Source organism: Coturnix japonica, chromosome Z (assembly GCF_001577835.2).
Source record: "Coturnix japonica isolate 7356 chromosome Z, Coturnix japonica 2.1, whole genome shotgun sequence".
NCBI lineage: Eukaryota > Metazoa > Chordata > Aves > Galliformes > Phasianidae > Coturnix > Coturnix japonica.
This window is the reverse complement of record NC_029547.1, coordinates 51,057,988-51,082,832: the sequence shown is the minus strand read 5'-3', so window position 1 is coordinate 51,082,832 and position 24,845 is coordinate 51,057,988. Positions and strand designations below refer to the sequence as shown.

At 40.7% G+C, this 24,845-nt stretch overlaps 2 protein-coding genes across 15 annotated transcripts in view; one reads left to right on the top strand and one right to left on the bottom strand.

Annotated features, from left to right (window-relative positions):
- The window catches only part of RHOBTB3 (Rho related BTB domain containing 3), a 63,776-nt gene that overhangs the window by 33,374 nt on the left and 5,557 nt on the right, over nucleotides 1–24,845 (top strand). For 8 of the 14 annotated variants that reach the window (XM_032441447.1, XM_032441446.1, XM_032441445.1 and 5 more), the window contains 4 exons: nucleotides 767–881; nucleotides 2,440–2,613; nucleotides 3,762–3,928; nucleotides 4,670–4,766. In XM_032441447.1, the coding sequence (XP_032297338.1) occupies nucleotides 767–881; nucleotides 2,440–2,613; nucleotides 3,762–3,928; nucleotides 4,670–4,766 (553 nt within the window). The other 6 variants (XM_032441449.1, XM_015849682.2, XM_032441451.1 and 3 more) reach the window with 6 other exon arrangements.
- On the bottom strand, nucleotides 17,781–24,703 carry GLRX (glutaredoxin). The gene is made up of 3 exons (XM_015849689.2): nucleotides 24,382–24,703; nucleotides 21,751–21,865; nucleotides 17,781–18,004 (listed from the first exon to the last, which is right to left on the bottom strand). Exons 1-2 carry the CDS (start codon nucleotides 24,577–24,579, stop codon nucleotides 21,758–21,760), a joined length of 306 nt encoding a protein of 101 aa, XP_015705175.1. The 5' UTR covers nucleotides 24,580–24,703; the 3' UTR covers nucleotides 17,781–18,004; nucleotides 21,751–21,757.

Below are 24,845 nucleotides of genomic sequence, written 5' to 3'. Positions count from 1 at the left end.
GAAGAGTTAATTTCTCTTATAAATGTCATTCAGAAATCTGCCTTTTGCTTAAGGTGTTTAGTTCAGTTAGTGACTTTGCAGTTAAGTATTGTTTACATCAAGTTAATTGTACCAATAGAAGCTTGCAGTATAGAATTGGTTTTAACAGCCATTTACTTACAGCTTTTATATATCCCCCAGTACAATAGCACTTGCACACAGTATTTCTGTCAATGTAAGTGGGAAGTCATCTTGAAACCAGGATCAACAATATAACAGTCAAAAGTAACTGAGCCATTCTAAGTGTCTGGTCTCTCAGCTGTAGGCTTGTCAGTCCTAAGCATCCTCAGATAACTGTTCACAGGCATAGGAAAAAAGAAATCCCTGAAATCTTGTAAGATAATAAGCCCAGTTATTTTTGTTTGTTTGTTTGCTTATTATTTTGGGGGGATGGGATTGGGTTTTGTTTGTTGTTGTTTTCTTTAGGGCTTTTGTTATACTTTCAGAATACTATTATTTTGTGGTTTTTGTTTTTGTTTTTGTTTTCCTGCAAAACTATGAGGACTAGAAATGAATTGGGCCTGGGGCTGAAATGAAAAGGAGGGTCGCAGAGTAACAGCTGTGAAGGATGTTCTTGGGTAAAATTATGTCAAGCAGGTAGTGAAAGACTTGCTTAGTTTCCTCACATAAATGATGTCTTGTAATCACTTTTTATTATTATTATTATTATTATTTTTCTTCCCCGTGGGCAACTGTGCATGATAACTTTTGTTGATAATTTAATTTGCAGGTAAACAGTTTGAGGGACTGCCAATCTCACCAGATAAAGCGGCTGTACAGTACTTCTCTCAGGCTGTTCTTTAACACGCCTGTCCTGGCGGATGTCATCTTCACAATACAAGGTACTTCTGCTCCTCCATGTCACCAGCAATTCTCCTCTCTGAAAGAAACTGGGAAGTGATAGAAACTGTATTTACATAGAAGTCAAAACTGAGAAAATGTGTGCACTTTCCTGTCACCGTTTTTTGCTTATTGGTAGCACTTGTCTGAATGGAAGCTTTGGGGCAGTGTCTGCACTCAGTAGTTTGCTGAGCCTGGTGTTGTCTGCCTGTGTTGGTAGAGGTTATGCAACTCAGATTTGTGCATATGCTTCTGGTAGGCCTAGCAAAATGGGGAGATGCTCCTGAACAGTCCTTAGCTCTCCTTTAGTCTGTAAGGAGCATACATCACAGCACTGTCTCATGGGTGACTTTTTCCAGACATTAAAAATGCCTTCACTCTTAAACACAAAAAATATCAGGAAAAGATTGTAAAAATGTGTGTCTTTGTGAGAATAAAAATTAGATTGTGTTTTAAATGCTAATGGTTTTCCCATGCCTGCTCTTCATGCAGAAGTGGCCTTTCAGAGTTAGACAGTTGTCTAATTATTCTAGATACATATCTCAGGGCCAAATACGAAGCATTAATCTCTCAAAAATCAAGCAAATGGGGATGGGCAGATTCCTTCTAGATATTCTTTTTAGTAATGTGGTAAAAACTTAAGAAAAAAAAATTGAAAATGAGAACAAAATGCTAATGTTGAATGTAATGACACAAGCAGTTCAGCTCAGTGACCCATTCCTGAGAGGCCGTGCGGGAATGTGATGAAACCATACTACTACTGTATATTTTACAGAACACAAATTGCTGCCAACTGACTCAACTTGTACTTTTTTAGAAAAGCACAGTTGTCACATAAGAAAATGGGGGCTTTTTTTTTTTTTTTAATATCTGATGAAACTTCCATAATTTTTCACTAATTCAAAAATCGCAGTTATTACATTAAAAATAAGTAATTGTTAAATGATACTCAGTTTAGTATAGTCTTTTCCAGGCAAACACATTTTTATTCTGTAAATAATTCCTTGAAAGTTGAGAGTTGCTCTGAGCTTTCCAGCTTATAAACATACTTGGGCAGCATAGAAGTATATTACATTTGCAGAAAAACTCATAGTTAGTAGCTAAATCTACTGCATGTACAATAAATAAAGGCACACATATTTTACATAACATCTGTATTACACAGTGCTCCAAGTACATTAACACTACGACACATGTTTCTTTTGTTGGTATAGAAATGTTTAATTGTTGCATGCAGCTCAGTAAGAAAGGAAATAGAAGCACAAGTGGATAGAAAGAGAACAAAAATGAGGAAGTGGCAGATGTCGTGAAAATGTTGGGTAGGTGGCAAAGTTGTGGTTGAGGAGGAAATGAAAACTGACTTCTTTGTGGTTGCGTGTGGTGTACTTAGCTGACAGTTGATGTGTTTCTTACAATTTGATGAAATCATGTTTCTCTGGCTCAGGTCCTCATTCATTCAGTGGTTGCTTTCCTGCCAGCATTTATCTGTCTGAAAAAATTGCAAGACTTAGCATCAAGGTTGTACCATCTTGTCACGGATTTTTCTCTTGCATCATGCAGGTGCAACTGTACCAGCCCACAGAGCAGTTCTGGTAGCTCGCTGTGAGGTAATGGCAGCTATGTTTAATGGTAATTATCTAGAAGCAAATAGTATTCTGGTTCCGGTGTATGGGGTTTCCAAAGACACTTTCCTCTCCTTTCTAGAGTATCTTTATACCGACTCCTGCTGTCCAGGTAAGAAAATTTTAAAATACATACATTGTTCCATGTTGAGTTATTAAGAATGAAGGGATAGAAAGTGATGTGGCAGCATTTATTGTATTAAGTAATACCAGTAGATTCCTGGATAATGTCTCAAGAAAAAAAAATGTTATTGATAAAATAATATATCAGTGTTATTCAAGTGTCATTCAAGTATTCCTTGGAATAGGTTGCCCAAAGAGGCTGTGGATGCCCCATCCCTGGAGGCATTCAAGGCCAGGCTGGATGTGGCTCTGGGCAGCCTGGTCTGGTGTTTGGTGACCCTGCACACAGGAGGGAGTTAAACTGGGTGACTGCTGTGGCCCTTTTCAACCCAGACCATTCTGTGATTCTATGATTCTAAAGCCAATGTGTAAAGAGGGCAATGCTGTAACCTTTTCATGCTTACACATCAAGACTGAAAAAAAGTGTGAAATTCTGTTTCTCATCCATTAAAGCATTCTGAGTTTTCTCTCTACACCAAAGTAGAATTACTTCCTAGTCTGAATTCTAGGTTTTATTTCAAAATTTTCATTTTGTTGGTGTAAAGCATTTTGTGATGCTTTATATAAATCAAGATAACTTGTAAGAATTCTGTGTTGATGTACAGTAATATCTTACTTGCATATAAAGCACCTCTAATTATATTTAAAATGGAATATTTCTCAAGAAAAATGAACTAAAATATTCTTTATTTCTTATCTTTTGTCTTCTTCAATGAGAAGAAGAGTCTTCTTAAATCTGAAATATGAATTTAATACACAGATAAATCACAGATAAAAAACATAGATTACAGATGTTATCTTTTGAAAGGGAAGTTACAAACTTTCATCATTCTAATTATGACTAGCTTTAAAGAGATCAGCAACATTTGACTTCTTCCTTTCAAGATGTATGGAATTGGCTAGTTTGTTATACTTGCCTTCTACCAACTACTTTTTTCCTGTTATTTAAATAGTTTACCAGGAAAAGACAGTGATGAAAGCAGCCTGTAACAATAATAACGAAAAATAAAAGAATGAAGCAGCATTTTGATTTTGTGTTTGTCGTTAAATGTTTAAAAGATCAGTGTATAAACCAGCTTCAGTCACCTTCTCAGGTAAGTCAGATATGTGTAACTGATGTTCTGTTGTTTTTTTCAGCCAGTATTCTCCAAGCTATGTCCCTCTTGATCTGTGCAGAGATGTACCAAGTAATGAGGCTCCAGCATATCTGTGAGCTCTACATTATCACACAGCTCCAGAGCATGCCTAGTAGAGAACTGGCATCCACAAGTCTTAGCATTGTTAGCCTGCTCAAAAAAGCTAAGGTATGACTTTCTTATAATAAAGAAGAATACGTTCACTATTACTATATATGTGGGAGGGAGGGGAAAGAATATCTTATTATTTATTTATTTATTTATTTATTTATTTATTTATTTATTTATTGTAACCGTTAAATATTGATTAACTTAACAATTTCACTTCTGAGGGCAAGTGTTGACTTATAATCTGTGCTTAGGGATTTCTGGTGGCACAAGGGTGTCAAAACAGAGATCTTCCTCAGCCTTTTATTGTAGGATGTGCAGTCATACCATACTCTGTGTAATTTTCTTCGCCAATGACACACTACAGTAATTCAGCTTAATTCCTATCAAAAGGGTATGTTTAAGGCAACTGAAGATTCACTACCTCCTCTCTTAGTCAAAAAAGTAAATTGTTATATCCAACTACCACAGAAAATGTCACCTAATACATAGATACTGAGTGAAAAGGAAAAGTTAGAGGCTGAAAAAAGGTAGATATCAAAAGCAAAAGCAGGAGCAGATTTGGAAAGCAAAAGAGAAAAGCAAAATGTTTACAAGCCTCAGGAAGGATATTACAGAAATGTGTCCATTTACATATCTCTGTCAATGTCCCCTTCAGTTCCTCCTGTTAAAATTTTACTTAATACAATGCTATGGTATTAGTGGTAATCTAAAATATTTTGTCATGGGAAGTATAGTTGTTTTTCTCCCTTCTTTTAGACTTGATAGCATTAAATTGTTGTTTGTATTTCCTTCTTGCAGTTTCACAATTCTGATTGCCTTTCCACTTGGCTTCTTCATTTTATTGCCACTAACTACCTCATCTTCAGTCAAAAGCCTGAATTTCAAGATCTTTCAGGTAGCTGTTTCCAGATTACTTTTTAAAAGTGCATATTTTAAAATTCTGATAAGAACAGAAGTGAGATAATAATACTTCTGCATGAGGAGGTGACTAGGACTTCTCTCGATATATTGTGTAGAACAATCTAAAATCTGTTGGAACCAGATGATCCACCACCACATTGTGAGCCTCACAATGAGACACATAAAGAGCAACATAGTCAGCACTACATACATTTGTCTTTTGATTCCTGTTGTGATGACCAGCATAGCCAATTCTTCCTGTCGCTGAATCAGCATGGGACATCACATGTCATCCCTTTCACGCTCTTATACACATAAGTTTGTTTAGCTGGTACCCATTATTGAAAGTATTGAGTCACTTCCAATACCCGCTCTAAAGATGTGGGGTCTTTCTATAGGTAGACAGTAGGATTCTTGTGATACTATGCAGTATGTCACTCTGATGAAAGCAATCTTGACAGTTGCAAGTCTTTCCATTTCAACCAAAATTGATCATAAGTCTTCTTTCCTCATTTGCAAGACTTACATATGCATGTGTGATGACTGATGGCTTCTGACTGTTACAGAGAAAGGAGAGCTGGGTCCTCCCTGCTTTGTTTGGACCTTAGTTCCATCATCCTCTTCTGAAACACCCATTTTGTAGTCAGAACTGGATGATGAGTGACAGCAGAGCAGCTGTGCTGGTGGATGTCAATCACATGGAGGTTTGTGGCTTGATCCTCTGCCTTCTAATTCTAGGGATCAGAGTGTGTTTGAACTGCACTTGCTACAGGGCTTCAGTCTCATCTACTCTGAGGTTCTTGTGAAAGTGTAGGAATCAGGGTTTTCCCTCAGTTTGGTGGAGGTGGAAGATGCCTATGGCCTTCCATTACTGAGTTCCAAGAGAACAAAGACCCGGTGGCTTATGAGTCACTGCAGGGATTCATCTAGGCAAAGCTACATTCTCATTTTACAGTGGGATAACAATCTTATGGGGCAGTTGTCGTTGCTGGAATAATACAATCACAAAAATATTAAGGTTGGAAAAGACCACTAAGACCATCTAGTTCAACTGCCATCCCATACCCACAGTGTCCACTACCATGTCCCTCAGTGCCACATGTATGATTTTCTTGAGCACTTCTAAGGATGATGATTCTATCACCTCCATGGACAGCCTGTTCATTTGTTTTCCCCCACTGTATTCTGACTCAGAAAAGTGAAAACTAACTGTTCTCTCTTATTTAGAAAAGTAATACTTCCTCATTCAGAACTGCATTTGGCACTCAGGCCTACATAGGCAGTTTCTGACATAGTCCACATTCACTGAGCATTCACTGAGTAGATCTTTTCATACTCAAATTATTTCTTAGTGCTGCCAGAGCATGGTCAGGCAGCACACTGACCTATGGAAAGCTTTTGCTAAAGGTTTTAGGGTTGATGCTGCTTCTCTACTGCCAATGCCAGCAGGAAAATCTTTATTAGAAGATTGTTTTCTGCTGTAGAAAGTTGTAAGGGTGCTTTTGCTTGCAAATGCAGTTACCCAGGTTGATATCAATCTGTGCAAGCCTGCTATGACACTATAGGAGTGATGCAGCCAGGGCTGATGCAGCTGTTGGTTTTTAGAGGTTTCTGAAATGGCTGGTTGTGACTGGTACCCAGCTGGCTCAGCCTCTGGTGGAAAGCAACCATAGATCAACTTGCAGGAGAAGAGTGCCCACAGAGTTGGCTAGTAGTCCTTGAAATTTGCTGCCAGCATGTATGGTGGTCTTGCCTTTGCTTTTCTCTTTCCTATGAGCCACTTCCACACAAATCATTGGGAGATCAGCATGTCCCGATCCACCAACCTTGTGCTGAGAAAGCTGGAGGCAAGAAATGAGGGTGCAAGTATAAAAAATGTGGACCAGGTGAAAACATTCCGTTCTGGCTTGCAGGACACCAGTACTCTCACAGGCACAGCTCTAGTGGAAACTCAATGGTAGCTGTCAGCAGTTACTGATAGGTGACCTGTGTTGTCCAGAACATCCCTATATAACATAATCCCCAGTTTCAAGGAGAACAGTGGAGCATGAGGGAGTTGATTACTAATTCTTTTTCTATGGGTGGAATCTTGAAATCTTCAAAAGCATCTCTGCATTCTGCAGAAGATAAATGAAAGATGCTGCATATTGCCTGTTACTAATATACCTTCCTATTGCTTGTTACTAATGTAAATTTTCTTCCTCACCATTCTTCAAGATCTCTTCTGTAGTTTGTTCTTTGTTCCACTTGGTCTGAGACTGATGCAGGATAATTTGGGTATGACTGGTGCATAGGGATGAAAATGCATACTTGCGTAAAGGCAAGGAGATTTTACCTAAATACTGTGACTAATGACTCTGTTATGTGATTTTATGGTGTTGGTGATAGAAAACATGGAATGAAGGACAAAAATCTTGCTAACTTCTTAACTGACCTCTTCACCTTGTTTTTTGTAGCTTCAAGGCAAAGTAGTGGCATAGAGATTGAAATACCCTCCTTTACTGTGTTTCAGCATGGAAAAGTTCTTGCAGTTCATTCCCACATTTAATTATCTTCTGAGTATAAAAACTGTCCTTCTTTAGGATGATCTCCCTTCTCTCTTTAATAAGTATTATATATGTTTTATTATGGAACATATTTATTACTGACAGTAGCAAGGGAACATCATCTAAAAACTTTCACACCGTGTGCTGCAGAAAGATCTAGATAAAAGGAACAACAGCAATTTCAACTTTACTATTTTATTCGCATTTCTATCCATGATGTTTTTGAACAAATTTGAGAGAATTTATGCAGCCTGTATATTCATGACTGTGTATAGATTACGGTTAATTTGTTTATTGCTTTGTTCAGTGGAGGAGCGCAATTTCGTAGAGATGCACAGATGGCCATCCAATATGTACCTGAAGCAACTTGCTGAATACAGGAATTACATCCACTCTCAGAAATGCCACTGCACAGTAATGTAAGGAGACTGAACATACTGGAAGTGCATCTCAGCTGGGAAATGTCTAAATGGGGATCATATGTACAATACAATAAACGTATCAACAGCAAAAATGAACTCTGGTGTACCCTTGAGCACTGTATGCAATACTGTAGCACACTTACTAATATACTTCACTTTGGTAATAAAATATTCTACTTTTTTGCTCCTTTAAGCTGTAAGAAATGTATAATTAAGAATTTTTGAGGTATGAGGATTTTGCATTTACAGACTTTAAACTGGGTCATGTCACGACTGACATCCGCTCCACTTTTTAATTGGATGTCATGGTCATTTTTAGTTGCTAAGCTGTTGAAAATGTTTTTTTTTTCTAAATCTGTGTATAGTAGAAGTAAGATAATCACTGCTAGGATGCTGAGAAGCCAAGTCAGAATGTCTCAAAACACAAAAATTTACTGCAATTTATTAGTTTGCAAAATAAAAGGTAAGATTAATATATGCTTTAGTAAGCATTAATTTTCTACTCCAAGTTAAGTTTTTCCTTTCTTTCAGTAGGACTCTTACAGTTGTATAATCAGACATTTTAATCCTGGGTAGTGCCTATGCATCAGTATATTCTTGAGTGCCTGCCAAATGTCTAGAAATAAGAATACTTTTTCCTCCCAGTAAATAAGATAAGACAGCCTGCTTTCATAATCTGTAGAGCGCTTGTTAGTGAGGTCATACTGTATGTATGTCCATACTTTCCGAATGCATGGTTACTTTCTCAGGTACAAGAAGCAAAGAACTGTGCAAAGGCTGACTCTTCAGCAGCAGACAGCCTTTAAGAGTACGTTCTTTGGATCAGAGACTTGATTCATTCCTCTTACCATTAATATTGTAGTATGTATTAATGTAATGAGAAATGAACCCAACATTTACAGTGAGAGTATCTATCTGAGCATAGTCTTATCAGTCTTTTTGTACTTTTTTTTTTCCCAGTTCCACATTGCCATTTACCCTTAGATTTGTTGTGTGTTATCTGAGCCTAGAATAACAAAGGAAAGACTGAAAAAATTGGGTGTTCCCCCAGATTTCACAGCAGAGCATCTCAAATGTACCAGGAAACTGTCTGTGAGATGAAGATGGAGCTGTAAATTGCTGGAGCTGAATCCTTTCTGCTTATGAGTGTTTTTTTTTGTTTTCTAACACCTCATTAAATTTTCATAGGCAAATTTTTCTTTTCAAATTCCATGCTAGAATCAAAGGAACGTTTCTTTCTTTCTGGCGATGTTTTGCATAAGGGTAGAACAATGTGTTCTATTCTGGGAAAGAGAACGTAAATTTTTTCTCTTGGCTGGCTAATGCAGGCTGGAAATTCTAAGATCAGTTTATGTAAGAATGACAAATCACCTTTATTTTTAGCTTGTCAAGAGACCTTAGAGTTCATTAAAAGACAAGATATCACTTCATCTTGCACATATACAGAGCATTGCATTGCTTTTTCAAGATCACTGAAAAAAAAAAAAAAAAAAAAAAGCTGGGGGAAAAAAAAAAGGTTAGGAAATAAATTTGTATTTTACTTATATTTACAGAAAGGGTATTTTTTTCCTAATTACGTCATTGACCTTAGTAGAAATTAAAAGCATAAATTAGCTGGCTAGGTAGAAGTAAAACTTGTATTTTCTCTGAGCATAAAGTCACAAACAGGAATGGGCACACAGCTGAACTTGCCTGGGTGCCTGGCTGCATGCTCAGTCAGTGCATGCTTCTGTATCAGCAGCCAGCTTGATCACTGATGATACGGTCCATATGACTCATACTGACTTTTTGTACAAAATTGAGGCAAATTTATGTGAATGTTTGCCTGTATTGCATGCAGTCCTAAATTTTTAATGCTTTGAAAGCTTTCCCAGTCCTATTTTTTTTTTTTTTTGGTAGAAATTTGTATTTTGCCAGTAATTTAAGTTTAGATAAGGTATGATGAGAGACTATTTTTAACTTTATGCAAATGTTTTATAGAGATTTAAGTAGGCTTAATGGGTATATGATCTTTGTATCCAGCCAGTGTTTTGATACTGTGGTAATCACAGGTTTTATACAGAGAAACCAGGCAATGTAAAGATATTTATTATTTATTCACGGGTTTACCGCATGTTATTATTCAGGCATTAAAACAGCTTTCCACTGTACTGAGTATCCCCATAATGCCACCTGTATCAGGTGGAGCTATGTTAACCTTGCAAATGTAGAACATGAGAGAAATTTAAATTCTTAGAATAATTGTAATTGCTGATTTTCATTTTTTATCCTGTGTGATGATTTTCTGTAGAAATGTGCTTGTCCTAAAGGTATTTCTAAAACTGATTGCCTGACATTTGAAAATCCAGCTGAGAGTAGCTCATAATGCTTGGTTAGTTGATGACAGTATTTTTTCAGTCTTCTGACAGACAGTACAGTACAAACAGGTAATGGATCACAAATTATTGCCTATTAAGTTTGGTATTTGTGATTAACTTTGTATGAAGAATATGTTAGGATCTTTGATACGGCATCAATTAAAATTTAGGAAGCGGCTGGAATGAATTATTTAAACAAGTGAATATGAAGAGGCAGAGGAAAACTGATGTTTTACTACTGTAGGAAATGTGCTGCTCAAGATGTTTTACAGGCAGTCCACAGAGTTAGCCTATTAGTGGCCTCCTGTTCAGTTTAAGATACTTGCCAAGCTCTTATAAACAACATATTACAGAGTGAACTAGTTTTCTGATTTTATAACAGCCCCAGGGCTTTTTCTCTGTAAAAACTATGATTTGCATCTAAACAGAGCCCACAGAACCAGCAGCTGCCTCAACATGATGGCGTTCTAAACTACATTTCTTACACAGCACTGAGGGTGGCAGGCAGAGACCCAAATGTCTCAATGCCAGCTCAGAAGGGTTGTGCAGGTCCCAGCATCTCCTGACTCCAAGAGCACTGGGAACATTGGGCTCAAAGAAGGAGGCAGGTGGTGAATGTGGGTAACCTTAGGCAGTAGCTGGGCAGGTTTCAGAGGGTTTGAGGTTACAGTGTTGGACAGACATTTAGGTGGAAATTTGACTTTTGAATCTTTCATTAGAGATAACTCTTGGAACTCTCTTTTAGAAGTAGAGTTGTATTTAAGTAATAGATGATACCGTATAATTTGCACCATGTATATGTGTTTGCTTGTCCTAACCTAGCACTAAGACCTATAGAGACTAATAAAAAACATTTCTGCACTAATAGTGTTTTCCACAGTATAATTAAAGAATCTCTGCTACAGTCCATTAGGTGTTGGTGTATTTTATTTGAGAAAACAAAATCAGAAGGAATAAACATTATTCCATTATGCATATGCTTGTTCTTTTAATTTTCCATGGCTAAATGTACGTTATTAGGATTAATATTTAAAATTTTGTTAAAAAATAAAAAGGTTTTCTCTAGTCATTCTCATCATTATTTTGTCATTTGTGTTAGATTTGTGATTAACGTAGGAAATATTTATATAGCTTTTTCACTTACCATTAATGTGTGAGGTGATAAGTGAGGGAAAAAATAAGTAACCTTGTACTGCAGTATTTCCTCAGACTCTAAATTAAGGCCCTCTGCATTCAATGACATTTTCTGCCTCTTCCTGTCAATCTGAGATGAATTCTTAAAAGTTTTTATGAACAGTTCTATGTTAGACCAAGAGGATTTAGCTACTTATTCATTTCTAAACTTAGAATCACGTTGCCATCTGGATTGTTAGCCATCATCTAACAAGCCCAGACACTGTCTTCACTGAGAACAGTAAATGTGTAAGGTATTTTGCATAGCTTTTCTTGATAGTGATGCAGCAAAGAGCAATTAATCTGTCTCGTCAGCTCCCAACAATGCTTGTTACTCACATAAAATGAGGTGAGACAAAGCTGAGTAATTACAGAAAGCGGTGCTACTATACCTCTCGGTAAGAGGCAGGAAGATCTCAGTACTGCAGCTCTACTTGAAAAGCCTATCCAGTTATTGTTTGCTAGTTGAGGGACTCTTATAACACACTGCAAATAACTCCAAATGAATTCCAAATACTTGGAGGCTTGTTGCAGAACATCACCCCAGAGGAGGCATCTGTCAAAGCAACTCTCTGCAACAAATGCAGACACTCCATGGCTTGTTTTGCCATTAAAAGCAAGAGGTGCTGCTCCGTGTTTTGCTGGGGCTTAGGAAGGCCATGCAGGGCTTTTACAGAACCACAGAATTACCGAATGGTTGAGGTTGGAATGGACATCCACAGATCATCTGGTACAAGCTTCCTGCTCAAGTAGGGATGCCGAGAGCATGTTACCCAGGATTATGTCCATATGGCTTTTTGTCTCCATGGAAGGAGGCACAAAAACCTTTCTGGGCAACATGTCCCAGAGGTCAATCACCCTTAAAATAAATAAATACTTTCCAGTGTTCAGACAAACAGAGTAGCTGTGGCTCACAGCTGGGCAGCAGGGCTAGGACATTACTGGTGTTGGGACTCGGCAGGTGCAGTGGATGTGGAGGAGATGGGAAAAGAAATGAAACTAGGAGAGAATGTGAGTTGGAGGTACTTGATGAAATTCAGTCTCAGCTGTTAGAAAAGGGTTAGAAAGAAAACAGTAAATTGCTTTGGCGCACCAGAAGCAAGAGGCAACGCGACAGAGAAACACAAGCAAGAACTGGGTAAGCACAAACTGGGGAAGAGTTCAATACCCTGTGAGGAAAAAAAAAAAAAAACAAAACCAAAACTGTGATCTTTGTACAGCTTACAGAAGAACTTAACTGGCTGAAATATTTCATGCTTTTATGGTCAGCTTGTACGTCTGGCATTGTCAGTGCACTGTGTTCTTTCCCCATGAAGTGTAACAATATACTGCAAAAGAAACAAAATAGCACTGGAGTACTGCACTGCTTGGTAAGGTTGTGCTGCATCCTGTGTTGGCTCTTCAGTTGTGTCGTGCACAGGACATTTTGCTGATGGGGTACAGGCTGCTCATCAGCACTCGTGGGAAGCACTCAAGTCCTCTGCTGCACTACATGCAGTGTGCTAGCAAACCAAAGCACATGCCAAAGAGCTATTCTGCTCCAGCTATTTTTTATTTTTATTTATTTTTTTTTGACCCTTAAAATGTCCATCTAGTTCATTTTGTAGAATTTGCTTTGAAGTGGAAATAATAGTTCAGCCAAGAATATGGGAGAGGCTGAACAGCTGCAGTTCTGAATACACCTGCTCAGTAGGGTTGGCAGGAAGTTATTCGCATTTCTGCAGTTCACGCCAGTCTTCTTGCATGGCTGACATTCCCTAAACACATTTATCATCTGAAGTGCCATATGAGCTTCATGTGTGAACTTCTCAGAATTTTAAAATTTCTTTAGAAGTCAACATTTCCTTTCCTGATCAGTCTCATTTACAGCATCTTACACACAGACTCGGATGTGAATAATCCAAATCATTTATTAGAAGTTCTCACATCACTTATACACCTTCACAAGCTCTCTTTTTCTAGTTTTCCCATTCACCCCTATGGCTTTCCCATCCACCCTTACTTGTTAACAGAGAATTCCACAAACACTCTTCAACTGTTCATGTGGGCGCTTATCCAATCAGAGCCACGAGCTGTTCTTCTTCTAGAGGTGTCCTTGGTTCTCATGCTGTTTATCTTGCTCCACAGCTGCTGCTCTGTGCAGTCCTTCTTGTATTCCCACACTTAGTTATTTGTCATGTTAGGAGTTTTGCCTATAAGCTGTAGCAACACATCCCTAATCATGAACAGGAATGTATCTGAATGCACTCCAAATCCAAGCATAAAATCCATATCTGATTATGTATCCTAAGATTTGGCAGCTAGAAAAAGTTATCTTTGATCTCTGAAAATAAATGATCAGATGTGTGCAGATGTATGCTTATTTTACCTGCCAGGTTGGGGTATGTTGCTGAACCTCTTTAAATATTACCATAAGTCTTCTGAAAGTAGGCCTTCCTCTTCTGTTCATCTCACTGAGCACTAAGTGCAGTGGCAGTGAATTACTGTGTTTGCACTCTGTATAGGATAGTACCCGCGATTCATGGCTGTTGCTGGGCATTTCTCTTTTGAAGCGGAAGTGTAAACAGAGAGATTTTGCTGTCATTATGTTAGGAGTTACCAGCAGAGGCAATGAGGACATGTAAGACTGTGAAATGTGCTTTTAGTATTCATTTTCTAATAGATTCATTAATGAACCATCTACCTGTCAGAGTTATCAAGATAAAAATGATGATGCAGCATGGTTAAATCCCATACTCACCACTGGGTTCATTTTTTGTGTTTTCTTTTTTTTTTCTTCCATTTATTTATTTTTTTTTTTAATTTTTATTTTTTTTTCCCATTTCTCTTCCTGGCTATTAGAAATTCTAGTCAGAATCATCTATTGTAAAAACTGTAGAAACTAACTGATCTGTAGAAATTAATTGAACATCCAGGAAAGATGACCAGATTTTTTGGCAGTAACGTCTTAATGCCTCTCTGTCTGTGTCTGTTGCACACCTGAATAATTTCAGCTCCTCTTAGAAACTCCAGCTGCTGATGTAAATCCTACTAGTGTTATTTTCATACCTGTGGTAATGGGGAAAAATAGAAGCATGTCAAATTTGAACTCTCTGGTCCTCAGACCATGGATGATGTCTTAGCCAGAAAATGTTAATATCCATCTGATTATTCAAATGATTTGTGCTATTTCCACCATCTCCCACAACATCTTTATAACAAAGCTGAGGAAGTGTGGGATAGATGAGTGGACAGTGAGGTGGGTTGAGAACTGGCTGACTGGCAGAGCACAGAGGGTCATCGTTGGTGGTGCAGAGTCTGGTTGGAGACCTGTAACTAACAGTGTTCCCCAGGGGTTGGTGCTGGGTCCGGTCTTGTTCAATATCTTCATCAATGACCTTAACGAGGGGAAAGTGGCCATGCTCAGCAGGTTGGCTGATGATACAAAGTTGGAAGGATAGGCTGACACACCTGAAGGCTGTACTGACATTCAGCAAGACCTGGACAGGCTGGAGAGCTGGGCAGTAAGAAACCAGATGAGGTTTTACAAAAACCATAGAGTCTTGCACTTAGGGAGGAATAATTGCATGCACCAGTACAGGCTGGGGGGAGACCTGCTGGAGAGGAGCTCTGCTGAGAGGGACCTGGGTGTCCTGGTGGACGACAGATTCACCATGAGCCAGCAGTGTGTCCTCGTGGCCAAAAAGGCCAATGGCATACTGGGGTGTATTAAAAAGAGCATGTCCAGCAGGTCAAGGGAGGTGATCCTCCCCCTCTACTCTGCCCTGGTGAGGCCTCATCTGGAATATTGTGTCCAGTTCTGGGCTCCCCAGTACAAAAAAAGACAGGGATCTCTTGGAAAGAGTCCAGCGGAGGGCCACTAAGATGGTGAAGGGCCTGGAGCATCTTCCCTATGAAGAAAGGCTGAGTGAACTGGATCTGTTTAGCCTTGAGAAAAGAAGACTGAGAGGGGACCTGATCCAGGTCTAAAAATATCTGAGGTGTGGGGGGCAAAGTGGAGTGGCCAGACTCTTTTCAGCAGTGTGTGGAGACAGGACAAGGGGAAACGGACAGAAACTGGAGCATAGGAAGTTCCTTACAAATGCGCACACAAACTTCTTTATGGTGAGGGTGACGGAGCACTGGAACAGGCTGCCCACAGGGGGGCTGTGGAGTCTCCTTCTCTGGAGATATTCAAGACCCGCCTGGACACCTACCTGTGTGATGTGGTGTAGGGAGCCTGCTTTGGCAGGGGGTTGGACTTGATGATCTCTAGAGGTCCCTTCCAACCCCTACAATTCTGTGATTCTGTGATTCACATTGTTTCTCTATGAACATAATTTTCCTGAAAAGAAGAGATGGGTGTTGCATAGGGTGATGCACAGAGACAATGCTGTGGGTGCTTCACACTGCAGCATGGATCCTGAGATGTTGATCGCCCACTGCTGGGGAGCAAAACTGCAGAGTCAGAGTGTGTCAGCATGGTCATCTGTTCTAAATTTGAACTGCATTTCACAAGCAAAGAGCATTATAGTAGTGCTTTATAGGTGGTAAAATTGCATGAAAAATGATGAATTTAGCTATTTTTACTTTTTTTCTCATAGCTTAGCTTGCAAAAAGTGATACAGTTACACAGCTAGATAGGTCAGCTCTTTACTTGTTAAAAAACACATAGAAGATATTGTTATAGGCCAAATATTTCAGCCTTTTGCTGAGACCTGTGTGGCAGTACTTGATTTATGACAGATGTGACCCAAAAATAGCACTTTTCAGAAGTGTTAAGCCAAAAAGGGAGTCAATATGACTTTTTGAAGCACTAAAAATAGAGAATTGTGGCTGTAGATTTAACACTTACTGAACAGTTGCTCTCATCATTGTCAGAAGCCATGAGTACTGCCCATCATCTGAAATCCTGTACAGTCTCACCTGCAGAGCAGCGTGAGCACAGGAAGAAAACTTCTACAGCAGATTACTCTTAATGTTGTTTCTGATTCAGTGGATAGGAATACATTTGGACTTTGTCATAAGGTGTTAAGCTTTTCACCCTGTGAAAAATCTAGCTGTAAAAAGGAATTGGAAAACAACTGGCAACAGTAAATTTTGCCTGAGCAATGTTTTAAAAGACCCTACCATGAAATATAAGAAATGTCTGCACCGACCTTTTCATATTTACAGACTGCTCTTTCCCAGGAGCAGTGTTAAGATATGCTGAACAAATGTAAACACACAAATTCTCATAAGTCATCTTAAGCTAAGACTGATTGTAATGTGATGATTGCTGTTCTGCTGAGAGCTAAAGGACTTTAGTCTTGTTAATAATTAAGTTTCTGTGTTTGTCATTGCTTTCCAGGCATGTCCACAGCATCTTTATCTTATAAGTTTAACAAAGACAAGCAACCAGAGTTGACTCACCTGTGGAATTTACAGTGAGAATGGGTTGCATGGCTTCTCAGTGAGCTGGTGACTCATGCTGTCTCATGTTGCCCCACCACAGGGAGAGTGACTGTGCTCAGGGGGCAGTTTTTTTTCATGGCCATGTTGATTAGGTGGCCCCAGAATTGGTCTGCATTCTTCCACTTAGACCTTTGCTTGTCCAGCAAATCCCAAAGGATAACATATTTATCAAAACTAAAATAAGCTTCAGGTACTAGGCTTATTAAAAAAAAAAAAAATAATAATAATAAAGAGTTCATAAAAGCTCATAATTCCAGTAATAAGTTCATTTAAAAAAGCTCATAATTCCAGTTTTTAATGTTTAATGGAAGGAAGGCAGGACGGGAGAAAAGGAGGGAGGGAGGGAGGGAGGGAAGGAGGACTTTTTTAAGGAGTGAAGTAATCATAGTGAAAAGAATTGAGAAGGGTTTTATGTTGGTTTTGTTTGTTTGTTTGCTTGTTTTTCCTCAAATCAACTGGAAAAAAACCCAAACACTTAAGCTTTCAGTTTTGGACACGGCATCATTTGAATGCCAAGTTTTCACAGCTCTTCACCCAGTCTGATCTGGCAGTAGCTGTACTGCCCATTTCCCATGAATGCTTCCTTGCACAACACTATTTACTTGAATTTGCCTTGGGCCAGTGCTGTGGAGTACTGTTCAACCAGCAGCTTTCTGAATCAGCTGCATAGCCCCAGGCGTACTTCGTCTCAGGTAACTCTCAGATTGCAGTCAGAAGTAATGGAAGCTCATACTACTTCCTGCAGCAGCTGTGTTGTAAGAAAATATTTACCTAAATAGGGCTACACTGGCCTTTACAACCGTGTCATAAGATCTCAGCCATAAGGTTTTAAGGCTTGGGGTAACCTTTGCAGGCTGCAGTGTTTGTTTCAGGCTGTGCTACAGCATGACAGCAATGTGTGTGTTGCTCCAACTATTTTAACGATATTTTTTAAAGCACATGGAAAATACCAAGAGTTTCCAGAAAGCCTTCTGGGAAAGACACATAGGAAAAGGACTGTAGAGAGAAAAGAGACATTTAGAGTGAGAGTGTGAGTTGGCCTGCACAGTAGAAGAAACACAGTGGTGAACTCAGCCACTTCATTCAAGTATATTTTATTGGGCTAAGTCATTTAACAGTCTGAACTTCTTTCCATAACCCAGAAAGCATGAAGAGATGTGACATATTGAGGTACATATGAATGAAATGAGAAGTTGCAATCCCCAAAAACATGCATTCAATCCCACAGAAAGCTGCTGAAGGAGTCTGTTCCAAGATGCACACGTGTCAAAATGGCAAGGTCACAGATCATGGTCATCTCTCCTGAAAGCAGAAGCATTGTAAGGAAGAGTCACTGCTATAACTTCATTGATAAAATACCATTACAGGACAGAATTTGGAGACCTTTTAAACACTGCTTTTGTGTATGTGTGCACATATACATGTATAATTCATACATAGATAAATACGTGCATGTCTGTATATATATATATATATATATATACACACTGTTTTGAGTCCGAGATACACATTGTATGCATTTCATATAACTATACATAAGCTCAGTCTTCTTTGGTAAAAATCATCACATCAAAACAGTTCATTAAGAAAAATGAGTGCCTCTAACTTTGTAAAGCAAGGAATTCAGCCAGTTGACTGCTTTTGTGCTTAATTCAAGGAGCAGCAATGATACTGAGCTCATTACTGTATAGAGCTCACAGTTTTAGAATTCTACTCATCCAATCCCACAAATGCATCCTTATCTCTTTCTACAATTAGTTGCATTTCAGCTTGTGGATAAGAAGAATATAGGTTGAAAAACCTCTCTGAGTGCATGCTACAACAGGTTGTTGATGGCATGTTAGATGATCATGAGCAACAGACCCAAGCCAGCAACTATCTCATCAGTATGCTCTAATGCTAGATACAGACAGCTCTTTTTACAACACACTTAGCATATGCAGCATGTTTGCTCAGTCTGAGACAGCCTGATGATGCTCTCCTTTGCAGTGCCTGCACCATCAAGTTGACCTGCTACCTACCACAAGTCACAAGCACCTCAGCGTCCCTTCAGTGCTTCCTCCTGTGTACAACTGAGGACCAAGGACAGCCCATTGCAGTGTCTACCTTCTGTTTCTCACTTTTTATTACTGCTCAGTTTCTTCTGAGACTTTCTGTCTACCACCACAGATGTATATTTTTAGCTTCTCTGCCCTACCCTGAGTGTGAAAGGGGTCCAGCACTCCAGGAAGTAAGCAGATGCATCAGGAGGCCAGCTTGGCTAAACAAAGATCTCACAGCAAGTCTCTGACATGAAGGGGCAGCACACAGAAGCTGGAAGCAGAGACAGGCTAGACAGGAGGAATTTGGAAGCATTGCCCAGCTGCGTAGGGATGATGCCAGAGAAACCAGTGCTAGTTTTGAGATGTGACTTGCAAGGGATATCAGTGGACAATAAAGACAGCTTCTAAAGTGTCTATTGTCTTTAGAGTAGGAAATGGGTGAACAAAGACTTGTGAGATCATTGCTGAGGCCAAAAATCCTTCCCTTCTGTCCCTAGAGCCACTCATCCTTGAAAGCATTTCTAGCCATGTGAAGGAGGAGGGGATGATTGGAAATAATCATCATGGGTTAATAATCACTGAGGGCAAACCATGCCTGACCAACATGACTGCCTCCTGTAATAAAGTTCCTAGCTGTGTGCATGAGAAGGAGGCAATGGACAGACAGTGGTAGAAACTGATATGCCTAAGGGCATCAGTGCCTTTCACAGGGACCCAGGCAGGTTGGAGAAGAGGGTGGTCTCCCTTTGGCTTCACTTGGCAATCACAGTATCTCAGAATATTCTGATCCACAGTAAAACATGACAGGTGCTTCCAGCACCAAGTGTTTCTTTGCAGGTTTTTCATTGTGCTGAAATTGTCTGCAAAGACCACTCTGGGAGTCACAACTTACTTAGCTGTCTTTGCTCCTTACTGCTAAGAACAGCAAAATCTACCTCAAAATTCCAGACCGTGTGGCTGGACTCAGTTGTGACTTTACTGTGAAGCTTGCAGAGCCAGGTTCATGCTGTGCAGTTAGGAACGGCCAGGATGTTGTCTCTTGTTCTGTAGAAGTGACATCCACTGTGGCAGTCCCAAAACATGCCACAGGCTGCCACTATTTGCTCTTCTGTGCTGGGACCAGGAATCTGATTCCTGTGGCTTTATGATACAAGAGGAGCAAGAATCCTGTGTTAAATTCCTGATGGTTGCCATGTTAAGACATTTTTGTCAAACATGAAAGCAGCATGCCTGTAGTCACAAACTAGCACTTCCAGGTATTGTACAGATAGGATAGTCACAGGACTGTGAAAGCTCTTCTCCCTTCTCAGGAATTAGTGTGCTCTGTGTCATGCATATTCACATGTAATCCAGCATCTCGGTTACCATAAATTAGTCAGTGGTCTGAATCATTTCACCAGGCCAGGAATTATCCAGCTATATCCCTGGCCTTGTGAAATGATTCAGACCACTAACTAATACTGTATGGCATCCCAGATGCTGGATCCAGCTATATTCTTGGCCTCACAATGAATCTGCAAATGCCTCTTTTTGAGCCTCCTGATTGCATGGGCTTTGTTGACTGTAACAATCAGAGAAGCATGATCCCTTCTCAGGCCATTACTTGTATGAGGTATTTCTATTGTCTGGCTCTCCTCTAGTCTGCTAGCAGCCTCCCATTGAGGCATATTTGCAAACCCAGGGACATAAACCACTCTGGTTTACATGTTGAACAGCTCTTCTTCATGCTGTTCATTCTCTTCATGACGTTTCACAGAATCATAGAATCACAGAATCATTTAGGTTGGAAGAGACCTTAAAGTTCCAACTCTCTGCTGTGGGCAAGGCAGCCCCCCACCAGCTCAGGCTGCCCAGGGCTCCATCCAGCATGGCCTGGAGTGCCTCCAGGGATGGGGCACCATAGCTTCTCTGGGCAGCTGTGCCAGGGCCCCCACCACTCTGCATTCAGCACTGCAAACACATTCAGCATCTGCACAGACTTAATCTGAGTGCAGTTTTTCTGTTTTGGAGATTCCCTGCTGCAGCATATCTCCAGGCTAACAGCACATCAAGCCCTGCTCCTTGCTAGCACAAGTATAATCCTGTTTCTCTGGGCACCCACTTTGGGATCCTTCTACATTGCTGGGCAGGTTTAAACTCAGCCTGCTAGGACTTAGCTGAAATGTTCTGTTACGCGGACTGATCTTTCCCTTCTGACTAGAAAGTTTCCACTCACAATTTTCACTAGCTCATGCATATGGATCAGCACAGCCCTTAGAATCACTAAAACAGAAACAGGTATGTTGTATAGCTGTCTCACAGAAGTGCATTATCTTGGTAGCAAAAAAGTGCAGTACATCTACCACAGTGTCCAATTGTTCTTTAAAGCCATTTACAATATAATAAGAGGCTATCTTCTTTAGAGCAGTGAGAGAGTTCTTTTTAAAGCAGCAGGCTCTGTTTTCTGACAATAAAAAAGAGAAATAAATACAAAAGGAAAGTTGAACAATTCAGGCTAGATCCTGATATGATATACTGAAATGTGTGCTGTCAAATGTTTCGTAATGTAAATGCTGCCCCTGGGGACCTCAGAGGTGAATTTGGACTTCTGTGTCGCATAAAGGCACACAACACTGCTCCATCTAGTTAAGCTTTAGTACTACAGATGGAAAGGGAAACAACAGCAATGACAAATCAGTTTCAGTAATTTCCCAGCTTCCAACTGAAAGAAGATAATCTAGGAGATATTTGATTACAGAATTCAGATTAGGAACTACCCAACATCTTTAGTCCCGTAGACAGAGCTGGCCTGCTGACTGCCTGTAAGCCTTTCACAGAGGAAGCAAAAGGGCATAAGCCTTGCTGTGTGTACTGAAATTAGCTGCACCTTGTCCTCTATCACGTTGCATTGTGTACATTACCCAGGTGTGCCATCAAAGGTTGCCCTTGCCATGGATTGCCTCAGATTCTATCTGTAGCACCAAGAAAAGAATTGCAGTTGGCCTGGGAGCACTCCCTACTACCTACCCTTCAGCTACACCAGAGCACCAATCTGACGTAGCATCGCGGGGAGCTGCTGTTCCATCTTCTGCAGATCTGAAAATCCTCCAATGCATGTTTTCCCAATAAACACACGAGGGACCTGGACACAGGAGGAGAGATACAGCTTAATCAGTACCCAGTGACAAGAAAAACTATGGAGATAATTTACCTAGGGAGCTGACTTTGTGCTAAAGAGGCTATCTACTATTTCCTTACCTATTCTTGTCCCTTTTCATCACATCTGTCCTTTTCACTCATTCCTCATTTTGTGTTGAATGAATTCCTCTCACTGTGATGGCATGCTCAGAACATGCAGTAGCAGCCAGCCATCTCCTCAAGTCTGTGGCAACAGACAGACAACTTTAGTGTCTACCAGGAGGCTGCTTATCTGATGACTGAGTGCAGAGGACAGGCAATTGGTGCAGAGTCAAGATATTAATAAAAGGCTTTCCTAAAGATTAGGAACAATTACTGAACTTTATCATCCAAGACCTCTTCAAGGCGTGTGTGTTCCCATAAGATGAGGCTGGATGAGGTCCCATACTGCCTGGTCTTGTGGGAAGTGTCCCTGCTCATGGCAGGGCTTGTAACTGGTTGGGCTTGAAGCTCCCTTCCAAGACAAGCAGTTCTGTAGTTATAACTGCAGCACCAGGGAAGACAAGCCTTGTGAGACCTGACCTGGGCAGCACTCAGCATCTGCTTGTCCTTACTGAGTGAAACACAGTGCAAGCAAACCCTCTCCCCCATGCCTCTGTTGCTGGGATTTTGCTTTCTGTACTCAGTAATGACTTACCTCACTGGCCATAAAAATATGTGTTATCATCCTGGGAATTTGCTTCCTCTTTCTGTGTGCAGCTTCTCTTGTTACTAACACTATCAGTCCCTCCCCTGCTGTGAAATCACCTGCTACTTTCAGTGCCTGACTCCATTAGCTAAGCTAACCATCCTCTCCATCCTGAATTCCCCTGTTGCTGGGCAAGTACTGCTGCTTTCACAGTCCCACTGACATTGCTAGCACAGCTCAATCCACAGCTGTGATTGAGCTCACAGTGTGAGTTATGGTCTGTCCACAGGTACAGCCATCGGCATGTAGCAGTGTACCTACTGCGGTAAGGAGGGGAGACATCATATGTACTACACTTTCCCAAAAGATACAGTGAGTCTAGGTGCTACAACAGGCTGAGGCTGTGGGAAGAATCATTAGAGGTATTTAGTCGAAGTCAGTGCGAAATGAGAGTACTGGGGCTCTTCAGCAGCCCTAGGATGAGTTGTAGGATGCTTGGCTGTCGCACACCCTTCCCAGGAAGCTGAGCAAGATCACCTGTGGGACATGCAAGGAGTAGCTTAGCTGCTAATATGTTGCTGTAACCACGTCAGAGGCAGGATAAGCAAAAGAACTGGTTACCCCAAGAGCTGTAGAATAACCACACATGAGCCAGCTACCCCAAGAGGGTTTGAAATTTATGGTGGTATCAGGGTGAGTGAGTCCATTTGGCCCCACGTTCCCGAGCATAGAGTGGGGGCAGTGAGAAAGAAGGTCTCATTGCCTCTAAGTGGCTGAAAGTAGGAAAACCAAATGGAATATAAGCCAAGAAGTTGGCTTAATGCTGAGAGCAGGGACTTCATGGGAGATGGCAGGTAGCCGCTGATGAACAGAGACCAGGACAGCCCCTGCAGGGCCATGCAGAAGTCCTAGAATCAATGCAAGCCTGGATTTTCCCCAGCTTTCTCTAGGCACACAGTGGGGACAAAATCCATGGCACCCCAGTAGCATGGAAAAAGCCCCAGAAATGCAGATACCAGTCATTTCTCTTCAGCTTCACTACAAGAAGCTGTTGTTCATTAGTGCAGTTTGGGTTGAATGGGAGGAAAAAGGCGTGTTTGTTTCATGAGGGCACAACTCACTCTGACGCATGAACTGACCCATCAGCATGTCAGCGTTTCTGAGGAAATTAATTCCTGAAACTCCAGCACATAGCTTTGCCCCGTAATACAAATGTAATTGTTTAATTAAGCTTCAGAACAAGCGGATGATAGGTTTTGCAAGCATAGTGTCTTACTCTGCTGCCGGATGAAATGAGGCAATTCAGAATGCTTTTCCACTTTACACTGCAGGGTGAAACAAAAGTCCAAATTCAGAGAAACTCATAGCTCTACACTCTCTCTCCTTTCCAAACACACCTGTGCTGATTTATGCAACTTCAAAGCACAACTGTTGATGGAACTTCTGATCACAGTGTGACTGTGAAGCTACCCTCCATACCCGCCTATCTGCAGCCAGATCCAACATATGGCTTTTTCTGTGCCTCTGCTCATTGCAACAACAGACAGATTTGGAAAATGTATGAAATATTACTGGAGTGCCACAGCCCCAGGCACAAAAGCACAGCCACACAGATCTATACAGCGGCTTCACAGTAACAGCGCTGCTAGAGAGCAGCAGTGCCTCCAGCCAGAGAGCAATTACAAAAATAGGGAGGGGTGGGGCTTCACCCTGAAACCCGAACCGTTTTACTGAAAATAAAGTGCTCGGAAAAGAGGCCTCTCTTCACCTTCAGTGACAGCTGCCCAGGCTGTCCTCTGGCACTGAATTCAGAAACAAGCACCGGAACTTACGGTTCGCTGTCCTGTTGTTTTCTGGAAGTAATCCTGGACGTCATCCATCCCAGTGATATCAACCACTTCCAGGCATCCTGGCAGAAAGTTGAATTCCTTGAGCAGCGCTATGGCATTCTTGCAGTAAGGGCAGGATCCCTTTACAAAAAGAGTAACTTTATTATCTCCGAGTTTGCTGTTCACAAAAGAATCGACCATGCTGCTGGCTATGGACAAACAGGAATGCTGCTCCTCACCAGTGAGAACAAAGCAGATGGGACAGAAGCACTCCGTCCCAGATATTTATGAGCTGAACACTGCCTTCCTCCCTGAAAACTCCTCCCTGGGAGGATGTAATCTCTTACACATCAGATCACATGCTTTAAAGCAACAACACTTCCACTTTCTGTTTGGTTTTGTAAAACCCCCCAGCTGGCAAAAGAACTAGCAATGCAAAAGCAGGAAGGAGCTTATCTGACACAGGT